The sequence below is a fragment of the Hylobates moloch genome, unplaced genomic scaffold (genome assembly GCF_009828535.3).
Source record: "Hylobates moloch isolate HMO894 unplaced genomic scaffold, HMol_V3 SCAFFOLD_18, whole genome shotgun sequence".
Taxonomy (NCBI): Eukaryota; Metazoa; Chordata; class Mammalia; order Primates; family Hylobatidae; genus Hylobates; species Hylobates moloch.
Window position 1 is genome coordinate 78,260,470 of NW_026652293.1, and position 26,077 is coordinate 78,286,546.

Consider the following 26,077-nt stretch of genomic DNA (forward strand, 5'->3'; position numbering starts at 1 on the left):
GCCTACTTACAGTGCCCAGAACTCCACAGCCACGTGAACAAGGCTGGGCGAACTGATGAGCTACATGGCCCACCCACCTCCACTTCCCAGCAGACCTACCTACTAGCAACCACATAGAGTGAGTGAGCCCACCGAGACCAGCATGCCTAGGCCAAACCAGAAGGACTGTCCAGCTCAAACTGCTGACTTACAATAACCTAAAAAAAGGTTACTTTAAGCCACCAAGTTCTGGGGTAGTTTGTTATGCAGTAAAGCTAACTGACTTGCTAGGTTGGGGAAGTTCTCCTGGATAATATCCTCAAGAGTGTTTTCCAGCTTGGATCCATTCTCCCTGTCACTTTCAGGTACACCAATCAAACGAAGATGTGGTCTTTTCACATAGTCCCATATTTCTTGGAGGCTTTGTTCATTTCTTTTCATTCTTTTTTCTCTAATCTTGTCTTCTAGCTTTATTTCATTAAGTTGATCTTCAATCTCTGATATCCCTTCTTCCACTTGATCGATTTGGCTACTGATACTTGTGTATGCTTCACCAAGTTCTCGTGCTGTATTTTTCAGCTCTATCAGGTCGTTTATGTTCTTCTCTAAACTGGTTATTCTAGTTAGCAATTCATCGAACCTTTTTTCAACATTCGTAATTTCCTTACATTGGGTTAGAACATGCTCCTTTAGCTCGGAGGAGTTTGTTATTACCCACCTTCTGAAGCCTACTTCTGTCAGTTTGTCAAACTCATTCTCCACCCAGTTTTGTTCCCTTGCTGGCGAGGAGTTGTGATCCTTTGGAGGAGAAGAGGCGTTCTGGGTTTTGGAATTTTCAGCCTTTTTTTTTGCTGGTTTCTCCCTATCTTCGTGGATTTATCTACCTTTGGTCTCTAATGTTGGTGACCTTCGGATGGCGTCTCTGAGTGGACGTCCTTTTTGTTGATGTTGATGCTATTCCTGTTTGTTAGTTTTCCTTCTAACAGTCAGGCCCCTCTGCTGCAGGTCTGCTGGAGTTTGCTGAGGTCCACTCCAGACCCTGTTTGCCTGGGTATCACCAGCGGAGGCTGCAGAACAGCAAAGATTGCTGCCTGTTCCTTCCTCTGGAAGGTTCGTCCCAAAGGGCACCCGCCAGATGCCAGCCAGAGCTCTCCTGTATAAGGTGTCTGTTGGCCCCTACTGGGAGGTGTCTCCCAGTCAGGATACACGGGGGTCAGGGACCCACTTGAGGAGGTAGTCTGACCCTTATCAGAGCTCGAATAGGCAAAAATTGGAAGCATTGCCTTTGAAAAGCAGCACAAAACAAGGATGCCCCTCTCAGACCACTCCTATTCAACATAGTATTGGAAGTTCTGGCCAGGGCAATCAGACAAGAGAAAGAAATAAAGCGTATTCAAATAGGAAGAGAGGAAGCCAAATTGTCTCTGTTTGCAGATGATGTGATTTTATATTTAGAAAACCCCATTGTCTCAGCCCAAAATCTCCTTAAGCTGATAAGCAACTTCAGCAAAGTCTCAGGATACAAAATCAATGAGCAAAAATCACAAGCATTCCTACACAGAAACAGAGAGCCAAATCATGAGTGAACTCCCATTCACAATTGCTACAAAGACAATAAAATACCTAGAACTACAACTTCCAAGGGATGTGAAGGACCTCTTCGAGGAGAACTACAAACCACTGCTAAAGGAAATAAGAGAGGACACAAACAAATGGAAAAACATTCCATGCTCATGAATAGGAAGAACAATATCGTGAAAATGGCCATACTACCCAAAGTAATTTATAGATTCAATGCCATCCCCATCAAGCTACCATTGACTTTCTTCACAGATTTGGAAAAAACTACTTTAAATTTCATATGGAACCAAAAAAGAGCCCACATAGCCAAGACAATCCTAAGCAGAAAGAACAAAGCTGGAGGCATCACGCTACCTGACTTCAAACTATACTATAAGGCTACAGTAACCAAAACAGCATGATACTGGTACCAAAACAGATATACAGACCAATGGAACAGAACAGAGGCCTCGGAAATAACACCACACAGCTATAACCATTGAAAAATCTGGTAAAAACAAGAAATGGGGAAAGGATTCCCTATTTAATAAATGGCGTTGGGAAAACTGGCTAGCCATATGCAGAACACTGAAACTGGACGCCTCCCTTAAAACTTATACAAAAATTAACTCAAGTTGGATTAAAGACTTAAACATAAGACCTAAAACCATAAAAACCCTAGAAGAAAACGTAGGCAATACCATTCAGGACACAGGCATGGGCAAAGACTCCATGACTAAAACACCAAAAGCAATGGCAACAAAAGCCAAAATGGACAAATGCGATTTAATTAAACTAAAGAGCTTCTGCACAGCAAAAGAAACTACTGTCAGAGTGAACAGGCAACCTACGGAATGAGAGAAAAATTTTGTAATCTATCCATCTGACATAGGGCTAATATCCAGAATCTTCAAAGAATTTAAATTTACAAGAAAAAAACAACCCCATCAAAAAGTGGGCAAAGTTTATGAATAGACACTTCTCAAAAGATGACATTTATGTGGCCAACATATGAAAAAATGTTCATCCTCACTGGTCATCAGAGAAATGCAAATCAAAACCACAATGAGGTACCATCTCACGCCAGTTAGAAGGGCAATCATTAAAAAGTCAGGAAACAACAGATGCTGGAGAGGATGTGGAGAAATAGGAACGCTTTTACATTGTTGGTGGGAGTGTAAATTAGTTCAGCCATTGTGGAAGACAGTGTGGCGATTCCTTAGGGATCTAGAACTAGAAATACCATTTGGCCCAGTGATCCCATTACTGGGTATATACCCAAAGGACTATAAATCATGCTGCTATAAAGACACATACACACATATGTTTAATGTGGCACTATTCACAATAGCAAAGACTTGGAACCAACCCAAATGTCCATAAATAATAGACTGGATTAAGAAAATGTGGCACATATACACCATGGAATACTATGCAGCCATAAAAAAGAATGAGTTCAAGTCCTTTGCAGGGACATGGATGAAGCTGGAAACCATCATTCTCAGCAAACTAACAAAGGAACAGAAAACCCAACACGGCATGTTCTCATTCATAAGTGGGAGTTGGACAATGAGAACACACAGACACAGGGAGGGGAACATCACACACCGGGCCTGTCGGTGGGGTGGGGGACTAGGGGAAGAATACCATTAGGAGAAATACCTAATGTAGATGACGCGTTGATGGGTGCAGCAAACCACCATGGCACGTGTATACCTATGTAACAAATCTGCACATTCTGCACATGTACCCCAGAACTTAAAGTATAATAATAATAAACCTCAAATGAGAGGAAAAAAAAAAAAGCTAACTGATACAAGTACCAGACCAGTGTCCATTTTGAAGATGGGGATGTGTCTCATTCAGTCTTTGTGTCTCCTTTCCCGAAAAACACTGTAACCATTCAATATGTATCTGCTGAACTGGGTAGAAATGGCCCCTTGAAAAGGCTGCAATTAAACCCCTTTTTCTCAAGGCTACTCAGTCAATCAGGAGGGATTCCAGCGCACCCAGGATTCCATTTCCGCATTTTTATAAAATGGGCTTCAAAATAACTACGTTGCCAGGCTATTGTGGTTGTTAAAGATACTGTGTGCTTTAGAGATGTCCTTGATACATAATAGATGGTGGCTCAAGCAGAAACAAGCTTATGGAAAGGCTTTAGAACTCATCAGCATGCAGGATGTTGTACATTTTTTTTCTATCAAAGTGGTCACCATGTGTCCAGCCTAAGAGGACTCCAGTTTCAAGTCATCAGCTTTCTCTGTTGCAGAAGTAAGGTTGGCTCCTTCACGCTCCATCAGACATCCACGTGCCATTCTAACAGTGCCTGGTCAGAGGACTCGCGGCACCGGCACCCTCCGTGAAAGATGGGGAGGGCTCCTGAGCGGGACTCAGGAATGTGGGTTGCTGCTCTGGATTCTGCCACCGCCCATTTCCTTGCTTGTGAAATAAAGTGTGGATGACTGCATGGTCTCTAAGAATCCTTCCAGCTCTAGGAATCCAAGGTCTTCGGTTACCACCAGTGTCATCTAAGCGTGAGGGACTGCACTGCTCACAGGATCACTGAGCCATAAGAGAATTTACGTTTTTAGAAGTGGAAAAGAAAAGGTTTTCTGTATTTGTCTAAAGCAGAAAGGCAGGAAAACAGGCCAAAGAATTAGGAAATAATAAAGAGGAAAAAGAAAGCCAGCAAGTCTGATTTGAGCTGGGATGCGAGAACCTTGCTTGCTGCAGGATAATGGAGCTTTACACTCTGCATACCACACTCACATGCTGAACCACACATTTGGATAATTACAGAAAAAATTTCAAGAAAAAAAAAGACATACACAAGGAGTTATAAAATGCTGATGAGAAAGGTTTACACAAGAGCTGTGAGACATTCGAAAAACTGGTTTTTGGCATTAAGACCCCTATCCTTTTCTAATAATATCTAAAATGGCTTCTTCCTAGGATTTAGAATAAAACTTCTTCTGCTGGAGATGTATTTGGAAGTAAATAACAAACACAAACAACATTTATCACAAAGAGCAAAAGATGACATCTCAAAATTCCGCTTCTTGCCAAAATGGACATTAAGTTTTTGCTTGGAAGCACATGTGAAAATAGTGACATTTATCTAATTATCACTACATATATCCAAAGAGAAAGTTATAGCTTACTTTGTCATACTTTTAATACGATTTTCTGTCTTGAATGTTGGTATTTTAAACATTAAAATCACCAATGAGTAAGCAAATAAGACAATTACCAGATGGCATCCTCAACCAAATGTTTTGAATTTATTATAATCGTGCTTCTCTACAACTAATGATTCTTGTGGTTTGCAAACCATGTCTGCCTTTATTTACCTACACAAACACAGAACAGAATTTCCAATAGGAGAGGTTCACACAGCTAACAAAGCATAGAGTGTATGACCTCAATAAGGCATTCAACAAAGACACACGCCATCTCTCCCTCTGACTGCATTCCCTTAGGATGCTCTGATGTTGGCGTCGCATTCTTCTAAAAGTAGAATCAAATCTTCAATCAGGCTGTGTTCTCTGCCATGTGTCACTCTCATAATATCAAAAGCCTAAAGAGAAAGGACGGAAGAGAGATTAGACCCCAAAATAGGTGAGCTCAGGCCATTCCCCACCTTTACCCCATGATGCCAGGGGCCTGGTGAACCCCATAGGTTTACAGGGTGAACAGTCTTCAACAGGCTCACAGCACTGTGGTTCTCCCAGCTGGAAAGTCACATGACAAGGGTGATTTTTGAATGTGGTATTTGGAAAGCAGACTCACTATTCGAGTCATGCTGGGGCCCAGTGACAATCCATGATCTTCCAAGACTGTCAGTGCACAGGTTTGGTGGGTAGTCACAGGGATAAGAAGAGTTACCAAAATGATTGAGTCATATGAAAGACCATGCTGCTACCACCTTAAAATTTTTCTTTATTGCACGCTCCATTCAATTCTCATCTATATGCACTGGGATTGTTATATACATGTATTCTCACATTTTTTTTCATATCATGTTATAGCATTGGCATTTCGACAGTCCTCTCCTTCACTCCCCATATTTGGTCCATTACTAAATCTTGTCAACTGTATCTCCAAAATATTTCTGAAATCTGTGTGGGCTTATGACTACTTCGATAATAGAGTATAACAGAAGTAAAGCGACTGACTTGTGAGACTAGGTCAAAAAGGCCTCTGTGTTGTTTTCTGGTCAGTATGTTTGCTCCCAGAACCAAGAGACTCCATGCTGTAAGGAAGCCCAAGCCACACAGAGGGAGGCCGTGTACAGGCACTCTGGCTGGCAGTCTTAGCCAAGCTCATCTTTCAAGTCATTCTAGACAAGGCACCAGACATGTACATAAATAAACCTTCAGACAACTCCAGCACCCAGCTGAAGACTGCCAGATCTGTCTTCCCAGATGAAACACCAGACATTGTAGAAAAGCAGAAAGCCATTCTTATGCTGTATGCCAATTCCTGACACAGAATTTGTGCGAGAATTTTGCTGTTGTTTACTCCATTAAGTTTTGGGATGGTTATGAAACAACCAGAGTATCCTTGAAAATATTTTTGTAATAAATAAGAGATAAGCAATATTATCCTGCCCTGTCCAGATGGGGGGTGGGGTGGACTGGGGAGAAGGGAGGGACACCAGAACCACTGCATTTGATGTAAATGTGCCCAGGGGACTTGTAAAGATATGACCCTGGTGGCTGTTATGCACCCAAAGTACCAGGAAGTGGCACTGAGGCTCTCAGCCTTAGCTACACAGTAGGATCAAGCAGGGAGCTTCAAAAGAGACACCCAGGGCCAGACCCTGCACATCGACAGCTGAAGCCTGCTCTCCAGGAATGAGGCTTAGGCCCCAGGAGATTCCAACATGTCCTCAAGGTTGAAAACAACTGAGACAGCAAACTCTCAACAAGTAACAGCAACTACTCATGATTCAATGTTAATTTATAGCCAGCACAATTACCATTTTAATAGTTGTATCTAATGAATGCCATCATGTTTATAAACCATTATTTACTAAGCTACATCTGGAAATTTAGATCACTTCCAATTGTTTATTATGATATGATGCAGATCTTCCAGAATATATTTTTTGCCTTTCTTGGATATTTAAGAGCAATTCCTAGGGGTGGAATTCTTGAGCACGAACATCTTGAAAACCACAGAGATTTTAGACCTTGGTGGTCATGTGGTGAGACGCCTGCATTTTGCAATTCTGCATGCAGGAAAACTTTCCATTCTACGTTGGAAAAACGCTGAAGCTTCGAGAAACAAAGCATTTCAGGGGGATGGGTACTTTCAACCTCTGTTTCTGGCTTCTTTTTTCACCTCTTGAATGTTCCCTTCAGGCTGGAAGGAAAACAGGCAGACAGAGGGGGTCTAGATTTGCTGCTGAGAGAGAGAGAGAGAGAAAGAGAGAGACACAGAGACAGAGAGAGAGAGAGACAGAGAGAGAGAGAGAAAGAGAAAGAGGAGAGAGAGAGAAGAGAGAGAGAGAGAGAAAGAAAGGGCCAGCGCCTCAGACCCTGGCCTCTCAGCCTGGAAGACAGCTCTGTTCTGAGTCTGGTTGTGACCCCACACTGGCAGTCTGGCCCCTCACCCTGTGAAACTCCAGCTGCAAAGCCCAGAAGGTGACTGGAGCTGAGATGCTGGCGGTGGGAGTTCACTTCCTATTCACGCGAGCAAGTCTGCTCTGTGGGTGCACAGCACCTGCCAGCAAATCCCCAGGCAGGGGGCTGTCCGAGTGCAGGGGAGGAGTTGGGGCCAGCCCCCACCTTGCAGGCAGCCCAGCTCTATGAGATTCCTCTGGGCAGAGGATTAAAAACAAATGTTTGATGTCATTCATGGAACACACGCCTCATGTTTTATTCTCTTTTCTCCACACTGCCCTGGATCCTCCACTGCTGTGGACATCTTGAGGTCTGAGGCAGAGACCTGTGTGACAGCACGATTGCAGAAAGAGGTTTCTCAGATCAGACGCCTTCATGGGAAATTCTCTTACTTGAAAGCACTCTTAGATGTTCTCTTCCCTTTTACTCAACAAAGAGCCAGAGTGCTTGTGATCTGGCAAAGGAAGATGAATGGGGCAGAATCACTGCCCAGAAAGATCTTTGTAGAGAGGGACATAACCCCCCATCCTGAAAAAGGCCAGGCCTAACCTGCTCAGCCTCGCCTCCCTCCCTGCCCTCACAGAGGCCCTCGGCTGGGTGAGGGCCTGGCCTTGTTGCTCAGAATTTCCAGGCCAGCCTCTTTTTTGCCCTCCTGGCTACATTCTCCAGGTTCCCCATCTGAAGAATGATCTGTGCTTCTCTCTGACTTGACTCAGAGGCTAAATGACAAAGCCATCTTCTTCTCACTTGGAAAACGTAGGTTCATTGGCATGCTTTTGAACATACTACAGGCTCCAGTCTTCCTTCCTCGCTCTTTGCTTCCAGTTCCAGTGGTGAGTTTCACTTTCTCCTCTTTTGCAGCTTTAAGAGTAAGGTCTACTCCTCAAAGTCCAAAGTTAATTGCCACTGATCCAGTATATTCCTGTTCATGGAAGGGGCAGACCTGCCCATCCCACAGTAGGGTAACTACTTCCAGTTCTTCAGCCATTCTGGAATTACAGCCACAGCCAGGAAGGGGGAGTTTCCTGGCCTTCCTCCAGCTTCACATCCACACCTCACAGCCTGCTTCCTTGAGGAAAGACCAGAAGGATCATCTAGTCGAATACCCTCATGTTATGGAAGGAAGTGCTTCCTGAGGTCACCTGGCTCGAGAGTTAGACTAAGGATGACCTCTCAGCTCTCAGGACTCAACCCAGTGTGTCCCTTCCATGACTGCATTGTGCAGCCTCCCCCTGTGAACAGACCACAGTGACCAAGGAGAGGAGCAGAGGCTCTCCTGGACGTGGCTGCTGAGATACCCTGAGGGGACACAGGTGCCTTCCTTGTCAAGATGCTGCTGGTCATGTTCTGCGTTCTCTTACTTGATGCTGAATGCATCATCAGTAGCAAAGGGGAGCAGGGGCAACCCTCAGGAATGTGTGTGTAGAGTCCGAGATACTAAGTTTAGAGGATCTTGTCCACAGGGTGGCTAGAAACAGAGAGGAAATGGGTATGGGTAGGGGCAGAGAACTAATCTGAAGTGACTGAAAAAAAAAAAAACTACATCATCTGTCTAGAAAGTAAAACTCAACATAGATTTGATTAATTAACAAGCAAACACTGTACTTTTCTCTGAGTGATGGGCAGATGTAGATGAGAAAGGGAGAGAATAAAGAGAAGAAAGAAGTAGGATTCAGTAATGTGCAAAATATGTTAGTGACTGTGTGTGCGGGTGTGTGCGTGGATGAATGGCGTGACACAGGTCAGCAGGAAGCTGCAATTCACACCTGGTGATGAGGACATCTGGTCCTTGTCTTGAACATCACCTGGGCCTATGGGTGAGCTGGGGCAGACAGTCCTCAACGACGTACGGAGAGGGCCCTGTGTGGCCGTAGGCACAGCCCTTCAGCACAGCAGGAAGATGAGAAGGGCTTCCCCTCACATTACCATCCCCCAAAAAAGTTACAATAAATTTCTGACAAACCAGAGCAAGTGTTTCAAGTAGCTCTGTGTCCCCCTTCTCCTACCGCTCCCATCTGTCACACATGCGCGTGTCAGAGAGGACAATTTTGGTTTAATTTCCTGCAGCAGCATATAAAACAGATTAAGGAAATATAAAATCGGGGCAGGCTGGTGTTGGGAAAAGCTTATCTCTTTCCATTAAATTTTATTTTTCTTAATGGTAGCATTTAAAAAGAGCCTGCACATAATCTTTCACAGAGCACTCATTTGAAGCCTCCAAGGAGGGTGCCTGCTACACCCACATCCAGACTCTAAATGTCACATAAGCAAGAGCAGCATAGATTGTCTGCCACATTGCAGGCATACAGTTAACTCAGTAATAGAGAAAGGGTCCCCAGAATTGATTTCAATCTCATCATATCTGTTTTAAGTGATTTTAGAATTGTGGTCATATATTAAATAAAATGAATTTAAATCAAATCATAAAGTTGGAAACAATATACTTTTCCTATTAATTTTAATATAAATATATTAAGCTATCAAGGATCTCAAACAGTTTCTACCATGAGCTTGAGGAATCTAGTAGGTGACTTCCCAAGTTTGATTTAAATATGGATATAAAATCAGAGGGAAAAGAAATGTATGCATGATAAGAACCCCTGGAATCAAATCACAACGGGAAAAAATAAAGTAGGTTTTCTTATTCTGCCCATCTCAGAAAGAAAAGCAGAGGGTGGGGCACAGGGAGGAGGAAGCTGGTCTGGGGCATTCGAAGGAGAAAATGCAAGAAGCAAGAGGCACATTAAGCAGCTTTGGAGGCACAAAAAGCCCTTTGCAAGGACAGCAGAGAATCCCAAAGACTTTGCTGATCCACCTCAGCTCAGCAGCACCCCTGGAGACCCCACTCCACTCTACACCTTGGATAACTCTCCAAGTGTATATTCCGCTGGAGGAATCTGTCCCTTTGGGAGGCAGAATTTCCTTAGAGATAACATCTACCCATTCATTCACTCAATACTGTCTGAGCAGCTTTAATTAAAAAAACTTGGCCCTTGCCCTGGGAGAAGCCCTGGCATAGCCAGAGGGACAGAATGTAAACACCAGATCATTACAGTGGAACAGTGTGTGTTCAACAGAGATGCAAAGTGATGGGGCGCCCAGAGCAAGGAGGAACCAGGTAGCCCCACGGGACCCTCAGGAGGGTTTACAGATGTGGTGAGCTCAGGTCTGTGCTTTCCAGTGGTAGTAACCATTCCAGAAAAAGCATGGCTGTTGTATCACTGTTTAATCAATCAATCAATACATACATATTTATTGAACCCTGAGACTCTGAAGAAGTTATGTTTCCTCAGCTAAATAATGTCACTGGACAATATCAATTCTAAAGGCAACCCAAGTCCCAATGTGTTGTACAATGTGCCATGCCAGACACAGCTACAAGGTGTGGATTTGGTTTTGTTTCCAAATATTGTTACTGATTTCTAATTTAATTCCATTGTGGTCAGATAATTTACTTTGTATTAACTTGAATCTTTTTACGTTTACTGATATCTGTCTTGTGGCATAAAATGGTCTTTTTTGGTATTATAGTTACTTAAAAAATGTGCATTCTGTTATCTTTGGGTGAAGTGTTTTCTAAATGTCAGGTCCCATTGGTTGGTGGTGTTATGGAATTATTTTGTATCCCTGCTCAGTTTGTCTAGTTGTTCTACCAACTGTTGACAGAGGAGGTCTGATATTCCCAGCTGTGCTTGTCTATTTGTTCATTTCTCCTTTCAGTTCTATCAGTTTTTGTTTCCCATGTTTTGCATCTGTGTTGTTTGGTGCATACATATTTAGTACTGCTATGTCTTTTTGGTAGACTGACCTTTTTTTCATTATACAACGTCCCTCTCTGTCTCTCATAACATTTTCCTTGCTCTGAAGTCTACTTGACTTAATATTGATATTGCTACTCCAGCTTTCTTTTGATTGTGTTTTTATAATGTATCTTTTTCCATCCTTTTGCTTTCAACCTATTTGTATCATTCTATTTAAAAAGAATTCTTACAGACAACATATGCTTGAGTCATTTGTTAAAAATCTGTTCTACTAATCTCTGTCTTTTAATTGGTGTATTTAGGCAATTTACATCTTTTACATAGACTTATATAATTTACAATGTTATTATTAATATATTAGGGCTTAAATCTACCATTTAATTTTTTGTTTTCTGTTTGCTGTTTCTTTTTCCTGCATTCTTGTGGGTTAAACTTTTTTTTAGAATTTCATTCTCTAGTGCTTTTGAGTGTATTATTTTATATAGTTTTGTGGTTGCTCCAGGTCTTATTATTTATATATATTATATATATACACACACATATGTATATATAACTTGTATATAATATACATGTATGTATATTATATATGTATATATACACATATATATGTATATAACTTATCATACTTTACTAGTGTTATCATTTTACCAGTTGAACTCAAGTGTAGAAACCTTCCCTTTACATTTTACCCTCCCCCACTTCCCCATATGGAATACAATTGCCCTAAATATTTCCACTACATACATTTAGAATCATATCAGATAGTGTTATAATTTTTGCTTCAACTATCAAACAATCTAGAAAACTCAAGGGGAGAAGGAAAGATCGTTTTACTTACCCATATTTTTGCTGACCGTATTCTTTCTTCTTTTCTGATGTTCTAAGAGCCATCTTTTATCATTTTCTTTCTGTTTAGAGAACTTCTTTAGCCATTCTTTTACAGTAAGTCTGCTAGTGATAAGTTCTTTTAGTTTTTCTTCATCTGAAAATGTCTTGATTTCTTCTTCATTCCTGAAGGATTTTTTTGCTGGACAAGATAAATTCTAAGGGCAACCCAAGCTTTGGGTTAACAGTTCTTTTCTTTCAGTACTTGAAAAAAATAATGCTACTTTCATCTGGCTTCTGTGGTTTCTGATGAGAAAATCACTGTCATTCAAATTGTTTTTCTTGTACAGGTAAGTTGTCATTTTTCTCTTGCTGCTTTTAGGACTTTTTTTTTTTTTTTTGTCTTTAGTTTTCAGAAGTTTGAGTATGATCCACAGTCTTGGTGTGAACTACTTTCAGTTTACACTGTTCGGGGTTTGCTTAGCTTCTTGAATCTACAGGTTTATGTCGCCTGCCAAATTTGGAAAGTTTTCCACTATTAATTTTTTTAAAAAACAATGTGGTAAAGTAAACAAAACACTAATAGTTACCATTTTAACTATTTTTAACTCTTGAGTAGCATTAAGTACATTCACATTGTTGTGCAACCATTACTACTATCCATATATCCATAACTTTTGCATCATCCTGTACTGAAACTGTGTACCCATTAAACAATAGCTTCCCATCCCCTCCTCCCTTCACACTCTGGTAACCACTGTTCTACTTCTGTCTCTAGGTATTTGACTATTCTAGGTACCTCATATAAGTGGAATAATATGATATTTGTTCTTCTCTGTCAGGCTTACGTCACTTAGCATAATGCCTTCAAGGTTCATTTATGTGTAGCATGTGTCATAATTTTACTCCTTTTTAAGGTTGAATAATATTCCATTGTATGTATATATCCTATTCTATGGGTTGCTTTTTATTCTGTTGATGGTATCTTTCGATGCCCAAAAGTGTTTAATTTTGGTGAAGTCCAATTTGTTTATACTTTCTTTTGTTACCTGTACCTTTGGTGTCATATCCAAGAAATCATCACTATGTCCAATGTCATGAGGCTTTTTCCTTAATGTGTTCTTCTAAGAGTCTAGTAGAAGCTTTTGCTCTTATGTTTAGGTCTTTGATCCATTTTGAGTTACTTTATATGGTGTTAGGTAAGGGTCCAACTTTATTCTTTTGCATGTGGATATGCAGCTTCCCCAACACTATTTGTTGAAGAGACTGTCGTTTTTCCATTGAGTGGTCTTGGCATCCATGTTGAAAATCATTTGACCATATATGTGAGGGTTTATTTCTGGGCTCTCTATTCTATTCCATTGGTCTATATGTCCATCTATTCCAGTATCACTCTGTTTTGACTACTGTAGCTTTCTCGTAAATTTTAAAATCAAGAACTGTGAGTTCTGCATATTTGTTCTTTTTCAAGACTGCTTTTGGCTATTTGGGATTCCTTGAGGTTCCATATATATTTCAAGATGTATTTTTCTATTTCTTCCCCAAAAAAGCCATTGGGATTTTGATAGAAATTGCATTGAATCTGAAGATTATTTTGGGTAATATTGACATCTTAATAATACTAAGTCTTCCAACCTATGAACATGAGATGTCATTCTCCTTATTTATGCCTTCTTCACGGAGAATAACTTTATTTATTCTCAGATAATAACTTACTCAGTTATTCGGTTTTGTGTAATTGCAAATAGCATTATTCTCTTAATTTTGTTTTTGAATTGTTCATTTTTAACATTTAGAAATACAACTGATTTTTGTGTGTTGATTTGTATCCTGCTACCTTGCTTAATTCACTTATTAGTTCTAACATTGTTTGGTGTGTGTGTGTGTAATTTTCAGAGCTTTCTCCGTATGAGATCATGCCATCTGCATACAGAGATAATTTTATTTCTTCCTTTCCAATTTGGATGCCTCCACCATTATTTCTTCAAGCACTTTTCCACCTCACCCTTTTTTTTTTCTCTTTCTGGGACTCCAAGATCTTTTGCTCTTGATCCATAGGTCCCCTGAGGCACTGTTCAATTTTACTTTTTCTTCAGTATTTTTTTCTGTTTTTCAGGTTGGGCAGTTTCAATTGTCTTATCTTCACATTCACCAATTCATTCCTCTGTTTCCTCCATTCTGTGGTGGAGCTCCCTTCTGTTTATTTTGATTATTATATTTATCAGTTGTTAAATTTCTATTTGTGTCTTCTTTATGGTTTCTACTTCTTAACTGAGATTTTCTATTTTGTCCATTTATTTTGAGGGTGTTTGTAATTCCTTGATGAAGGATTTTTATCACGGCTGCTTTAAAATCTGTCAGATTATTCTAACATCTCTGTTATCTTGGAATTGGCATCTACTGATTGCTTTTATTTTCACTAAGATTGAGATATTCCTGGTTCTTGGCATAGTGAGTGATTTTTAACTGAAGCACAGACATTTTGAGTATTCTGTTATGAAACTCTGAATTTTACCTCAACCTGCTTTAGCCGGCTTTCTCTGACATCACCCCAGCAAGAGAATGAGGTGATGACACCCTGTTACTGGCAGGTGGGAGTACAAGTTCAGGTTCCCTATCTGGCTCCTTGTTACTACTGAACTTACACTTCCTGGTAGGTAAATTTCTGCTTATTTCCCATAATACAACTTTATCACTGTGTTTGCATTTTATCCATTATTTTCTTATCTTTTCTCTTTTTTGGTTCAAAAACACACTCTTGGAACTATTATTCTCTATTTGGAGGTCAGTAGGAATCATTCATAAATATTAGAGCCAGGGTCTTCCAAACAACTCTTTGAAGGTATTAGTGACAATGATGGAACATCCTTTCTCTATGCCTTCTTATTCGCCCTCTTTCCCTCCCACCTCCCCACGCGGTAAAGTATGATGTTAAGTGTTTAGAGGAGGGCTTTTCAACCTAGACGCCATGGACACTAAGTCCGTGGAAGGGCTTCAGGGAGCCTCTGAAGCTGCCGTCCCCACCAAATATACAAAAGGTTGTGTATATTTAACCTTTCTCTGGTTAGTCAGTGGCCCTCATCAGATTCCTAAATAGGGACACGATTAAAGAGGTTAAGAATCACTGTAGCAGATTAAGACATGAGAACAACAGAACTGCATGCTCTAAATCAGTCATTGCTGGGGCTGGAAATCAGGGTAGCTGATGCAGGAATAAAAGGAGCAATCTCTAGGACTTGCAGCCTTGTGCTGCCTGTTTAGATGCAGAAAAAGCTAAAAAGGTGCTCAATAGGTAAAATACTTCAATAAAATTAAATGAGAAGGGAAAAATTGTAATACAAAAAGTTTAAATACAGATTTTTAAAAAAATGGATACCGAGGGGAAAGAAGTCTAAGTTTTGCAACCAGACTTTTGCTAAAAACCAACTACACTAGGGCCAGGGTGAGGGAGCCTGCAGCATGCAGGGTTCACAGGAAAAAAACCAGCTCTGATTAACAAGACAGCCCAGATGGGTTGTCCTTGAGGTCCAAGAAGTCAAATTAGTGGCAAACAAAAGCCTTCTAAGAAATAAATGGAAAGAAGTAAAAGTAGATTAGAGACAGGAGAGGGCAGGAGGCAAGCACTGGGAAGGGACCCCAGGACTGTCCTGTGGTAGCAATCACAAGAATTTCAGCTGAGCCCAGTGGAAATGGAAGAGACTAAACCAAATCAGAGCTGGGCTAAGTGGATTCCTTTCCCGGAGGAGGCTGGAGCCTAACTGAATCTGTAATAAATTTCTGTTTCTGAAGCTCCTCTGATTTCTATTCAAACTCAGTCTTCAAAAACCTTATTCAAGTGATTTCATTCCATTATTTCCAGGGCTTCTAAGACAAGAAAGAGCATCCCAGGAGTGCCCGTCTGAAGATGACATCGGTTTCAAAATGCAAAGAGTATAGCCTCCCTTTTCCCTCTCCAGGTTACCCGAGTCCCGAGAAAGCTCAGGAAAGAAAGCCTTTCTGCAGGAAGAAACTGGCCTGCTTCTAGACTCACAGGTCATGTGAGTTTTCCTAGGGATGGATACATTCAGGCCATCCCTCTGCTAACAAACGCTCAGCAAAGATCATGCGAAGATCTGGTCCATTAACCATAAACGGCTAAACAACAGGGCCGGGGGGAAGCTTTTAAAGACTTCTATCCATTAAAAAAATCCATTCATTCAAGCATGTATTTAACAGAACTTGCTGTATTGGGGGCATGTGTCTATGTTAGGTGGCACCAGAAGACACAAAAGGAACGTAAGGTCCCTTGAGGGATTCCCACTCACCTTGGGGAGCAAAACACTGCTGGGCAGCAGGCATAGAACATGATTGTTCACCAGAGGAACCACCGTGTAGCCCAAACTACAAACACAAGTACCGAACAGACCAGCCAGCGGGAGAGTGATCAGAACAAGAGTTCCTGCAACAATACCCATCTTTAATAGTTTCAAAATGCTTGAGATTCGCAAGCACACTCTGGCGCATTGCCTCGCTTACTCCTGAAAACAACTCTATGGGGTAACTATCAGGCTCCTTTTACAAATGAAATTATATTCAGAGATTAATACAAATGGTGGGACTGGAACATGAACCTACTGAGTCTAAATCCTTGCACTGTTTCTACGGCTCTGCCAGGAGTGCATGTTTGCTCCTTGGTTGATCGTCAGACCTTGGCAAGAGACTCAATGACTTTTGTAGACACACAGCAAGTTTGGGTAAGGCCGCCATTTAACCCCAGGCCTCATGACAGATAATCTGATGCTGCTCCCAGAATACCTTTCATTTGGCATCTATCAGGGTGCATGCCTGAGCTTCACCTTGCTACCAAGAACAGGAAAAGCTAACATGATTACGAAGAGAAGCTTCTGAAAGAGGTGATGCAAACTCATCAGAAGGGTATGAGGGCAGCAGAACAGACCTGGGCATGAGGGATGTAAAAGGCAGTAAGAGGGTCATCTGAAGGGCTGGTGATGGTCAGTACCATCAGCCCAGGCCACATTATCCTGAAAATCCATAGCGAGATGTCGGTCTGGGTTTGTTCAGGCTTGTCCTTATAATTGAGGGTATTAGATGTCTCCTTCAGAAGTTCTGCATGCAATAGCAATGACTAAAGCTTCACATAAGGAAAAGAAGCAATCTAAATCTTCTCTGATTTCTCTCCCGTATTTTTCCCTGAGTTGGCATCATGGGTTCGGTTAGATCTTAAGGGATTTCTGCACACTGATCTTACTGGAGAGCCTCATCTATTGAACTGGACCAGTCTAGAGGAAAGGAACAGAGCCTTGGTTTCTGGCCTGGATTTGATGACTTGTACATGTCTATCTCCTCCATTAAATTGTACACACCATACTGACTTTTTTTTTTTTTTTTTTTTTTTTGAGACAGTCTTACTCTGTCGCCCAGGCTGGAGTGCAATGGTGCAATCTTGGCTCACTGTAACCTCTGCCTCCTGGGTTCAAGCGACTCTCTCACCTCAGCCTCCTGAGTAGCTAGGATTTCAGGCACCCGTTATCATGCTCGGCTAATTTTTGTATTTTTGTAGAGACGGGATTTCACCATGTTGGCCAGACTGGTCTTCAATCCCTGATCTCAGGTGATCCTCTTGCCTCAGCCTCCCAAAGTGCTGGGATTATAGATGTGAGCCACCGCACCGAGCCTGAGTCTTCTTCAAAGCAGTAGAGGCATTTAATCACTGTGTTGAATTAAATTGAACAAATACACCTGGCTCTGCCTCTGTGTGACTTTAGGTGAGCTCTTGCATGTCTCCAAACCTGAGCGCCTTCACTTTTCAAATAGGAATGAAAATGCCTGTCCCACTGACCTCACACAGCTGTCACCTGTCACGAGGACTAAGTATGATCAAGTATCACATATGTACGAGCAGTATTCATACTTTCTAGTCCCATATAAACACAAAGGTCTAGTTTGATCACTTAGGAACATCTACTTGCAGGTGACCCCGTGTTGGGCACATCCTACATCAGGAAATTTCCTTCCCGCACATCGTTTTTCTGTGAAGACTTTCACACAGTAGGCCCTTGATAAGGATTTTCTGTAACTCGCTGATTCGACTGGCTGACAAGTACCCCCAAGACCAGAAAAGGAAAGTTCTTCCTGAGGCTGCAACAGATGGTGCGGTGTTCTTCCCCCGCCTGGGTAAACATGCCAGACACGATAAAAAGAACAGAATAGCTGAGTGCCCTCAGGAAATCCTAGTGTTACTCCCGTTGGCCACACGCTGACTTTATTTAGAGATCAAGTAAAGGCGCTATGGGTAGCATTTGGCGAAAATGAGCACTAGGGAATCTGACTTTTAAGAATCCCTTAGGCATTTGTCATTTCTCTTAGGTCCATGTGGGCGGCTGCCAGTGTTATGGGATCAGCCGGCCCCTGGACACACCCTGAGCAACCCTGATGCCCGATCCTTCCACCGTCACTCTTCCGCACACAAGGGCATGGCGGCCCAGAGGGTCCTGTTAAAGTGTCAAGTGTTTCCTATGATACCCACATGCCAGGTCTCCATACGACCCACCAGTGCCTGGCTAGGTGAGCACGTGAGCTCTCCTTTGGAAGGGTGGCGGACTAGAGGAGAGGAAGTTCTGCTGAGGTGGGAAGGCCAGACAACAGAGAGCCCTGGGCTCCTCTGGGCAGAGGAGACTCCCTAAGCGGGTGAAACAAGGTGTTTTAACAAGGTATTCCAACCTGAAACCAGTTCTCCCATTTAGTTTCTTGACACTTATTGCCAGAACTGTATTCACTGACCTCCTTCCCTTCCTCCCTCCACCTTCCCCCAATAATGAATACTTCCTAAGTTCCAGATCCCTTGCATGGCACTGAGCTGGTTGCCAAGATAACCACGAAGCCCTCATACTCTCCCGGGGGCAGGGGTAGGGGTGGTCATCGGGTATGCCTACTGCAATGTGAAAAGGGCTCTCCTGGCCGGGTGGGCAGAGAGCTGTAGGGGTAGGACGACCAAGTAACACTGGAGTTGGGCCTTAAAGGATCAGCAGAGTTCTGCCAAGCCCAGGGGGTTGTAATGGGGAGAGCACTTAAGGCAGAGGAAAAAATAGCTGTGTGAAGATGGAGGAGTGAGAAGTTCAGGGTCACAGTGGGTCCTGGTGAGCAGCAGTGATCACTGTGTGGGTGGAAGGGGAGACAGGAAGGACGGGGAGAAGAGGCTGCAAAGGTGAACTGCCACACAGATGGTCAAGGGCTTGCCACACAAGGGACGTGGACTGTGTTCTGTGGGCAGTGGGGAGGAGGCACAAACAAGGTCAACTTGCTAAATGTGGAGAGGGCACGGGAGCGGTGGTGTTCTGAGGCTGGTTTGCACCAGGTGGCAAGAGTAATTGTTAATATTATTTTTACAAGAAGGTTGATTTTACATTTAAAATCAGCCATGGTGGGCATGCCTGCATCACAGAAATAGGCAAATGTCACAAAGCAGGTTTTTTCCAGAGTGGTTGTTAAACATTTACCAGCACACATTGGGCATGCATGTGTATGCGTGCACACATATGTAGAGCTGCTAACAAATCACAAAGAGGCCCAGCAACAGCAGAAAAAAAGGATGCCAGGCAGAACTACGTGAGATCTTGGCACACTCACCAGTCTCAGATTCTTCATTGCTTGGGGAAACATGCCTTGATGTAGCTGCAGTTTGCCAACTTTCATCACTTGAACCCCTCTGACGGGATGGCTTCCTGGGAAAAAAATCCTGGAAGAAACCAAACGGCAAACAGTGTCAGCAGCCCTCACCTTTGCAGTCAGCATTTCATCAGGAGACTATGAAAGTGGGAGCAAACACTAGCTGTGAATGTTAATGAGCTACTGAAAGGAAATTCGCTTTGCAACCCAGGAGAACGCAGTACTGAGGGGAATTAACACAGGATTGATCTCCAGCTCCTCAGAACGCGTTTTGTGTTAGGGGGAAAAAATGACAGGACTAGAAGGTCTCCCTCATAAACACTAGAGAAGAGAAACAAAAGTCTGGAGCTCTGCGTTGATATCTGGGAGGGGTGGGTTGCGGAGAACAGGTGCTAATCTCCTCCTCCAAGCTCTTCCATGAAGCATCAGCATTAGCACTAGCACAGCCTTGGAACAGAAGATTGCCTCTCAGTATATATTTGTTGAATAAAGTTTTCATGATCCCCCAACTAGATACCACACCCCTCTTTTAACCACAAAGCCCTTTGATTGAATCTCAGCTGCAGAGTTCATCATCGTACATCTTTCTTATAAGCACGTGTGTATTTATTTATCATCTCACTGGATTATAGTGCTTTTTCTTCAGGCACCCCATCTGCATTCTCCATGACATCTGACATGCAGGAGGAACTCAATCCATACTGGACCCTTTCACATAGAACAGAATAGAATATGTTGTTGTCATGGACCAAAGAAAGAGGAAACACACACTTCCGGCTATGGGCTGTTTCAGACCCTGTGAAGAGCTGTATCATTTCAATTCAACAAGAATTTACCATATTGGATTTAACCAAATATGAGCAGTTTGGCCTCTTCTGGCCCCAATACCCCCTACCCCTACTCTTAGAGAAAACTGAGCCCCTGCTGCATATGCAGAATTGTCTCTGGGGGAAATGCCTACACACACACACACACACACACACACACACACACACACACACACAAAACCACAGTTTAAATGAGCTTTTCAGGCCAGGTGCGATGGCTCACACCTGTAATCCCAGCACTTTGGAGGCCGAGGCAGGCAGATTGCTTGAGCTTAGGAGTTTGAGACCAGCCTGGGTAACATGGCAAAACCCTTTCTCTATTAAAAAAAAAAAAAAAAATACAAAAATGAGCCAGGTTAGTGGAGCATGCCTGTAGTCCCAGCTACCTAGGACGCTGAGGCGGGAGGATCACTCGAGTCGCGGAGGCTGAGGCTGCAGTTTCACACCACTGCACTCCACCCTGCGTGACAGAGTGAGACCCTGTTGCAAAAAAAAAAAAAAAAAGTTTTTTCTTTAAGCCTGAATCATCCCATTAGACACAAGACAAACATTCCTGCAGGAGTTAAAACAATGTTACACGATGGAGCATGATTTAGTGCCCAAGGATGGCATAACTTAATGTACGCCAGATGTTCAGTTCAGGTTTGTTGAATTGAACTGAGAAAATGATACAAGTATTGTGAAGACAAAGAGGTGACTGACGGTTGGTTGGACTGGGGAAGGCTTCCTGGAGCAGGGAAACTGGACTTACACCGGCTCCCGAGGATTTGGAGAGGCTTGGCTGGGTAGGAGAAGGGAAGCATATCCCAACCGTCAGAAAGAACGAGCAAGGGTGCACTCTAAATGCTGCTTCTCCAGGGACGGCGGTGCCTGCCCACAGACTCACTAAGATAATCCTAGAACCCATCACTCGTACAGGGCTTGCCATGTGCCAGGCACTGTTCCAACTGCTTTTCATCCATGAACCCAGAGAACCCCATCGAAGCTCTATTATGTAACAGTGATGAGGCAGATTTACCAGGAGAGACAGGTATGTTCTCCGACAAGTGCACATGTATCTGCCAACCATTCCCTCTCGCTGCATCTTAACTCTTCCTCCCATGAAATGTGATATAGAAACTTTTTTTCATTCATGCTCTTAAAAAAGTAGAAAGCAGTACCTGGGAGGAAAGTATTTAAACCGACAGAAGGCTGGGCATGCCTCTTTTAAAAAGCTGAAAAGGGGCCGGGCACGGCGGCTCACACCTGTAGTCCTAGCACTTTGGGAGGCCGAGGCAGGCAGATCACGAGGTCAGGAGTTTGAGACCAGCCTGGTCAATATAGTGAAACCCCGCCTCTACTAAAAATACAAAAATTAGCTGGACGTGGTGGAGGGTGCCTGTAGTCCCAGCCACTCGGGAGGCTGAGGCAGAAATGCTTGAACCCAGGAGGTGGAGGTTGCAGTGAGCCGAGATCGCAGCACTGCACTCCAGCTTGGGCAACAAGAGTGAGACTCTGTCTTAAAAAAAAAAAAAAAAGCTGAAAAGGGAGCAGAAGGGGGAACAACAAAGGAGACACTGGGTCCTGGATTTTTCTTCATCTCTTCAGTATGCCAAGGGGTCAATCACTTTACCTCTCACCCCTTATGAAATGAACATCATTATCTATTTGTGTAGAAATGACTTTACAACCCCCAGACAAAAGGCGTAAGTGCAGGACGCCATTATCAGAGGGTAACTGCCCTGGACACTTTCCTTGAAAAGCACACCTGGATTTGGGGTGTTATATTATTGCTACGAATGTGGCATCATTAAATTTAAAGGCCAAAAAGTAATTTTACACTAATAATCACTCCACTAAGTGGATGTCTGTCATGTCAGTTAGCAGAAGGAAAGACAATCTTCAGTTCCATGATGGCAGGGAAAGCGGTGCGTCATTATGCCATGACAGGTACCTGCCCCGGTCGCTCAGATATTTCAAAATGAAGTAGAGCTTACTAAGGAGACCATGACGAAGCGCTTGTCCAGGTGGACTTCCAAATAAATATTTACAGGGCAGTCTCACAGCTCTGTGGGGCTGCTGATTGCGGGCCTGGTTTGTTTCTGGAGGCCTCCCAGCTGACATACAGAATAAAAATCATGATTCCTTGCTAGAGTATAACTCCAAGGAAAACTGGTCAAGCTCACTCCTGCTGGGAGACATTCTTCAAAGGTGTGGCCTCCCGTCCACTTTATGGTGTAGAGCAGGGATAGGGAGAGAAGAGGGCCTGGAGGTAGTAGTCTTGACAGGACAAAAAGACAGTCATCTTTTTGATAGGATTGTCAAAAATAAAGACCAGGATTAGAGTCCAAAGTGAAGCAGCAATCAGGTGTGTCCAAGGACTGTGAGGACTAAAGCAGGAGTCTGAGTGAGAAGGTGAGGGGAAGGTGCACCTACAAGACTCCGGGTTCCGGGTCCGGCCCTGTAAGGAATCTGCAGAAGTCCAAAGTGAGTCCCCCGCCCTTGGTTAGCATGCAGTTTGCAGGTGAGGTAAATGAAATCATGATACAGAAAGGCATGTGACAGCCACCTGACCAGGGCACAGTCCTGGTCAATATGGTGAAACCCCGTCAATATGTGTGAAACCACACAATGTGTGCCCTGGGAGCAGCCGGGACCACAGTGATCGGGGGAGTGGCAGAGCCTGAGTGGGTTTCCACTGGAGATGATGATGGGATCCTGGGACAAGGGAAGGGATGGATGGTTGCTCTGGTGATGGGATGGGAAGCTGAATGCCAAAGGACAGTGAGCATGCTGGTCTGGCTAGCAGAGGAGGGGAGTGAGAAAGGAGGTGCACTCAAGGCCAGGCTGTGCAGAGGCACACCCGCAAAGCTAGGAACTCTGGACTTCCCTTGCCAGCAGTGAGGCACTGCCAAAGGGGGCTGAGGATGTTTCACCAGAATAGAAAACCAAGAAGATTGGAAAACAGACCCTAGAGGCAAAAAGACTTGAGGTAGGATGGTGGCAATATCAACAGAAAAGAAGGACTTGGTAGAAGAAAAGTTATGCAGCTAATTTAACAGAATCTGGGGATCCAAGGGGGTGCAGTGCAGTCTGAGCTGACTCCACGATTCAGAAATAGAAACACCTCCACAAAAACATACAAGCAAACTACATAACAACAAAATCATTCAACAAGGCAGTTTACTTGTTTGGGTATATAAATTTTCCTTTCACAGGTATAATGCTAGCAATCACATGTTCCAGAATGCTTGGCCTACATTGGAAAAAAATGTTTTTGGTGTTTCTATGGTGAATAAGTGCATAAGAAGAAATGGGTTTAAACAAGCAGAGAAAAGAAGGAAATGTACACACCAGCTTTAACTCAAACCCATAAGCACCAAGCTCTTACTGATATATTTTACAGGGAGGCTGAAAGTCAGGGAACTGGGATCTGAAGTCAAAAGGACATGGAGAAGAAATATCTGATGCCAGGATCTCTATTAGTCTGGCTGAGGTTGCTGATCTCTATTGGTTCTACGTGACGCAATTACCAATCACATTATTCCGTTACAGATGGCAGCTCTGGCATTCACAGGGTAGGACAAGGCCTTTGTTATTCAGGGCTACTGCTTTCGTTTGAATGTGTTCCCTCCAAAATTCAGATGCTGAAACTTAATGGCCAATGTGGTAGTGTTTGGAGGTCGGGCCTTTAAGAGGTGATTAGTTATCAAGGCTCCTCCCCTTGTGAATGGGATTAAAGCCCTTATAGAACAGGTTTCACAAAGTGTTCAGCTTGTTTGCCTTCTACTGTGTAAGGACACAGTGTTCCTTCCCTCCAGAGGATATAGCAACAAGACATCATCTTGGAAATGGAAAGCAGCCCTCACCAGACAACCTGCTGGCACCTTCATCTTGGATTTCATGACTTGAACTTCCCAGCCTCCGGAACTGTGAGAAAAAAAAATTCTGTTCTTTGTGAATTACTGTCTATGGTATTTTGGTATAGCAGCACAAAGTTAAGACAATTATTTTTTAAAAACTGATGCAAAACATATTACTGAACCTGAAAGGAGAACTTAACCTGCCTGTTTAAATTGTATTTTAGAATAACTAAATAGCTCCGGTTGTATGAATTTTAGCTGACACATGTGGAATGATGACGGAATTAGAAAAATCATCTTGCAACTCCTGGAGAATTATGTGACTGAGGGGAGAAAATATCACTGGATGAAACCATTAGATAAAAGGATGGTAAAGAATTTTATAGTGGGTGGATTAACTTGTTACCATCTGAATCCACTGATCAATCTTAGCATCACCGAAGTAGGAAAACTAGACGCTAAGTGCCATCTGATGCAGAAGGAATTATTTTTGACTACCTATCAACTATCCTTGTGAAACCAAACAGAACCCCACACACTGAAGCTGAATCTAATCAAGCCTGCAAAGTCAAATCCCATTTCATGCGAAAAACAAGGGACAGAGGAACAAGTAAAGCAGTCAGCTGAATCTGGGGTACAGGAAATTCTACAAAAGCCTGGACCCGGGATCTTCAACAAGTCAACCACATCGAAAGAAAAAGATGGTAGTGGGAGAAGAATACTGTAGACTAAAAGAGATGGAAGAGATGTAACAGCCAAATATGAGGTGCAGACCTTGTGTATCCTTACTCAGCCAAGACAACTGTAAAAACATATTTCTGGGATAATCCAGGAGATCTGAGCATGAAATGGCATTGTGGATGGAAGAAAAAACGTCCACATTTTTCAGAGATACAAAACTGAGGTACATATGAATTAAATGACCTAATATCTGAGATTTCACTTAAATATAGTCAGTCCTCTGTGTGCACAAGACGTTAGTTCCAGGATCCCCACAAATACCAAAATCTGTGGATGTTTAAGTCTCTTACAGTCAGCCCATGGTATCCCTGGGTTATAAATCCCAAGGTTCAGCATCTGCAGGTTCCACTAACTGCAGATCAAAAACACAGTTGGCCCTGCATATCCACATGTTCTGCATCCAATTCAATCCAGCACAGATCACTCAATGCAGAAGGCATGAATTTGGAGGGCCAACTGTATCTTCAGCAGATTTTCAGCTTCCAACAATGGTGGAGTAGCTTATTTCAGACCAAGCAGCTTATCTGCTGCTGAAAACAGGAAATGCTGTAAACGAGAAAACATAGACAAAAAAGTATTTTTAAGAATCTGTTTGAAGGTATCAAGGAGCCACTGAGGCAGCAAGATCTTGAAAAGTCAAGATCATGGAAAGAATGGAGGGTGAACCTTGTATTCATTGGTCCTTTTCCCTTTGATGGTCTTAGAGTAGAGACAGACAGGCTCACCAGCTGAGCAATGTTTTTGGCAGTCTCATAGAGAAGGAGACACAGAAACTGCAATTCAGGGATCAACGATGATAACAAGGAGCTCTAGTAAACATCCCTGGCTTTCGATTCTGACCACCAGAGGACTACTATCTATCTAGGCATAGTACAGTAAATTAGAAATAAAGCAGCCATTACAAAGAATGAATCACTTCAAATCCTGACTGGATTAAGGTATGATCTCTTTCTATCCTGATTCCCAGAAGCAAAAGTAAACATGTCTGAAGGAGATAACATCATCCTCAGCCTCAGCTTATCTCAAATTTTCTGTATAATGTTCTGCATTTGGTAAAATTATAACCCGGCATACAAAAAGACAAGAAGTCTCTGAAAACCAAGAGAAACAATATAGACGGTGAGACAGACCTACAGGTACGGAAATAGTAAGATTCTTGTACACAGACTTTAAAATAGCTCATAAATATGTTTGAGAACTTAAATAATATGTAAGAATTTTAGCAGAAAATCAGAAATTATGTAAAA

At 42.7% G+C, this 26,077-nt stretch overlaps 1 protein-coding gene across 2 annotated transcripts in view; it reads right to left on the reverse strand.

Moving 5' to 3' along the window:
- Positions 1-2,993: 2,993 nt before the first annotated feature.
- SMYD3 (SET and MYND domain containing 3) overlaps positions 2,994-26,077 on the reverse strand; it is a 739,205-nt gene continuing 716,121 nt past the window's right edge. The window contains exons 7-8 of one of the 2 annotated variants that reach the window (XM_058430809.1): positions 19,382-19,490; positions 2,994-5,119 (exon numbers count right to left, since the gene is read on the reverse strand). In XM_058430809.1, coding sequence (XP_058286792.1) covers positions 5,018-5,119; positions 19,382-19,490 — 211 coding nt within the window. In that variant the 3' untranslated portion in view covers positions 2,994-5,017. The remainder of the gene's footprint in view (positions 5,120-19,381; positions 19,491-26,077) is intronic. The other variant, XM_032137675.2, reaches the window with a different exon arrangement.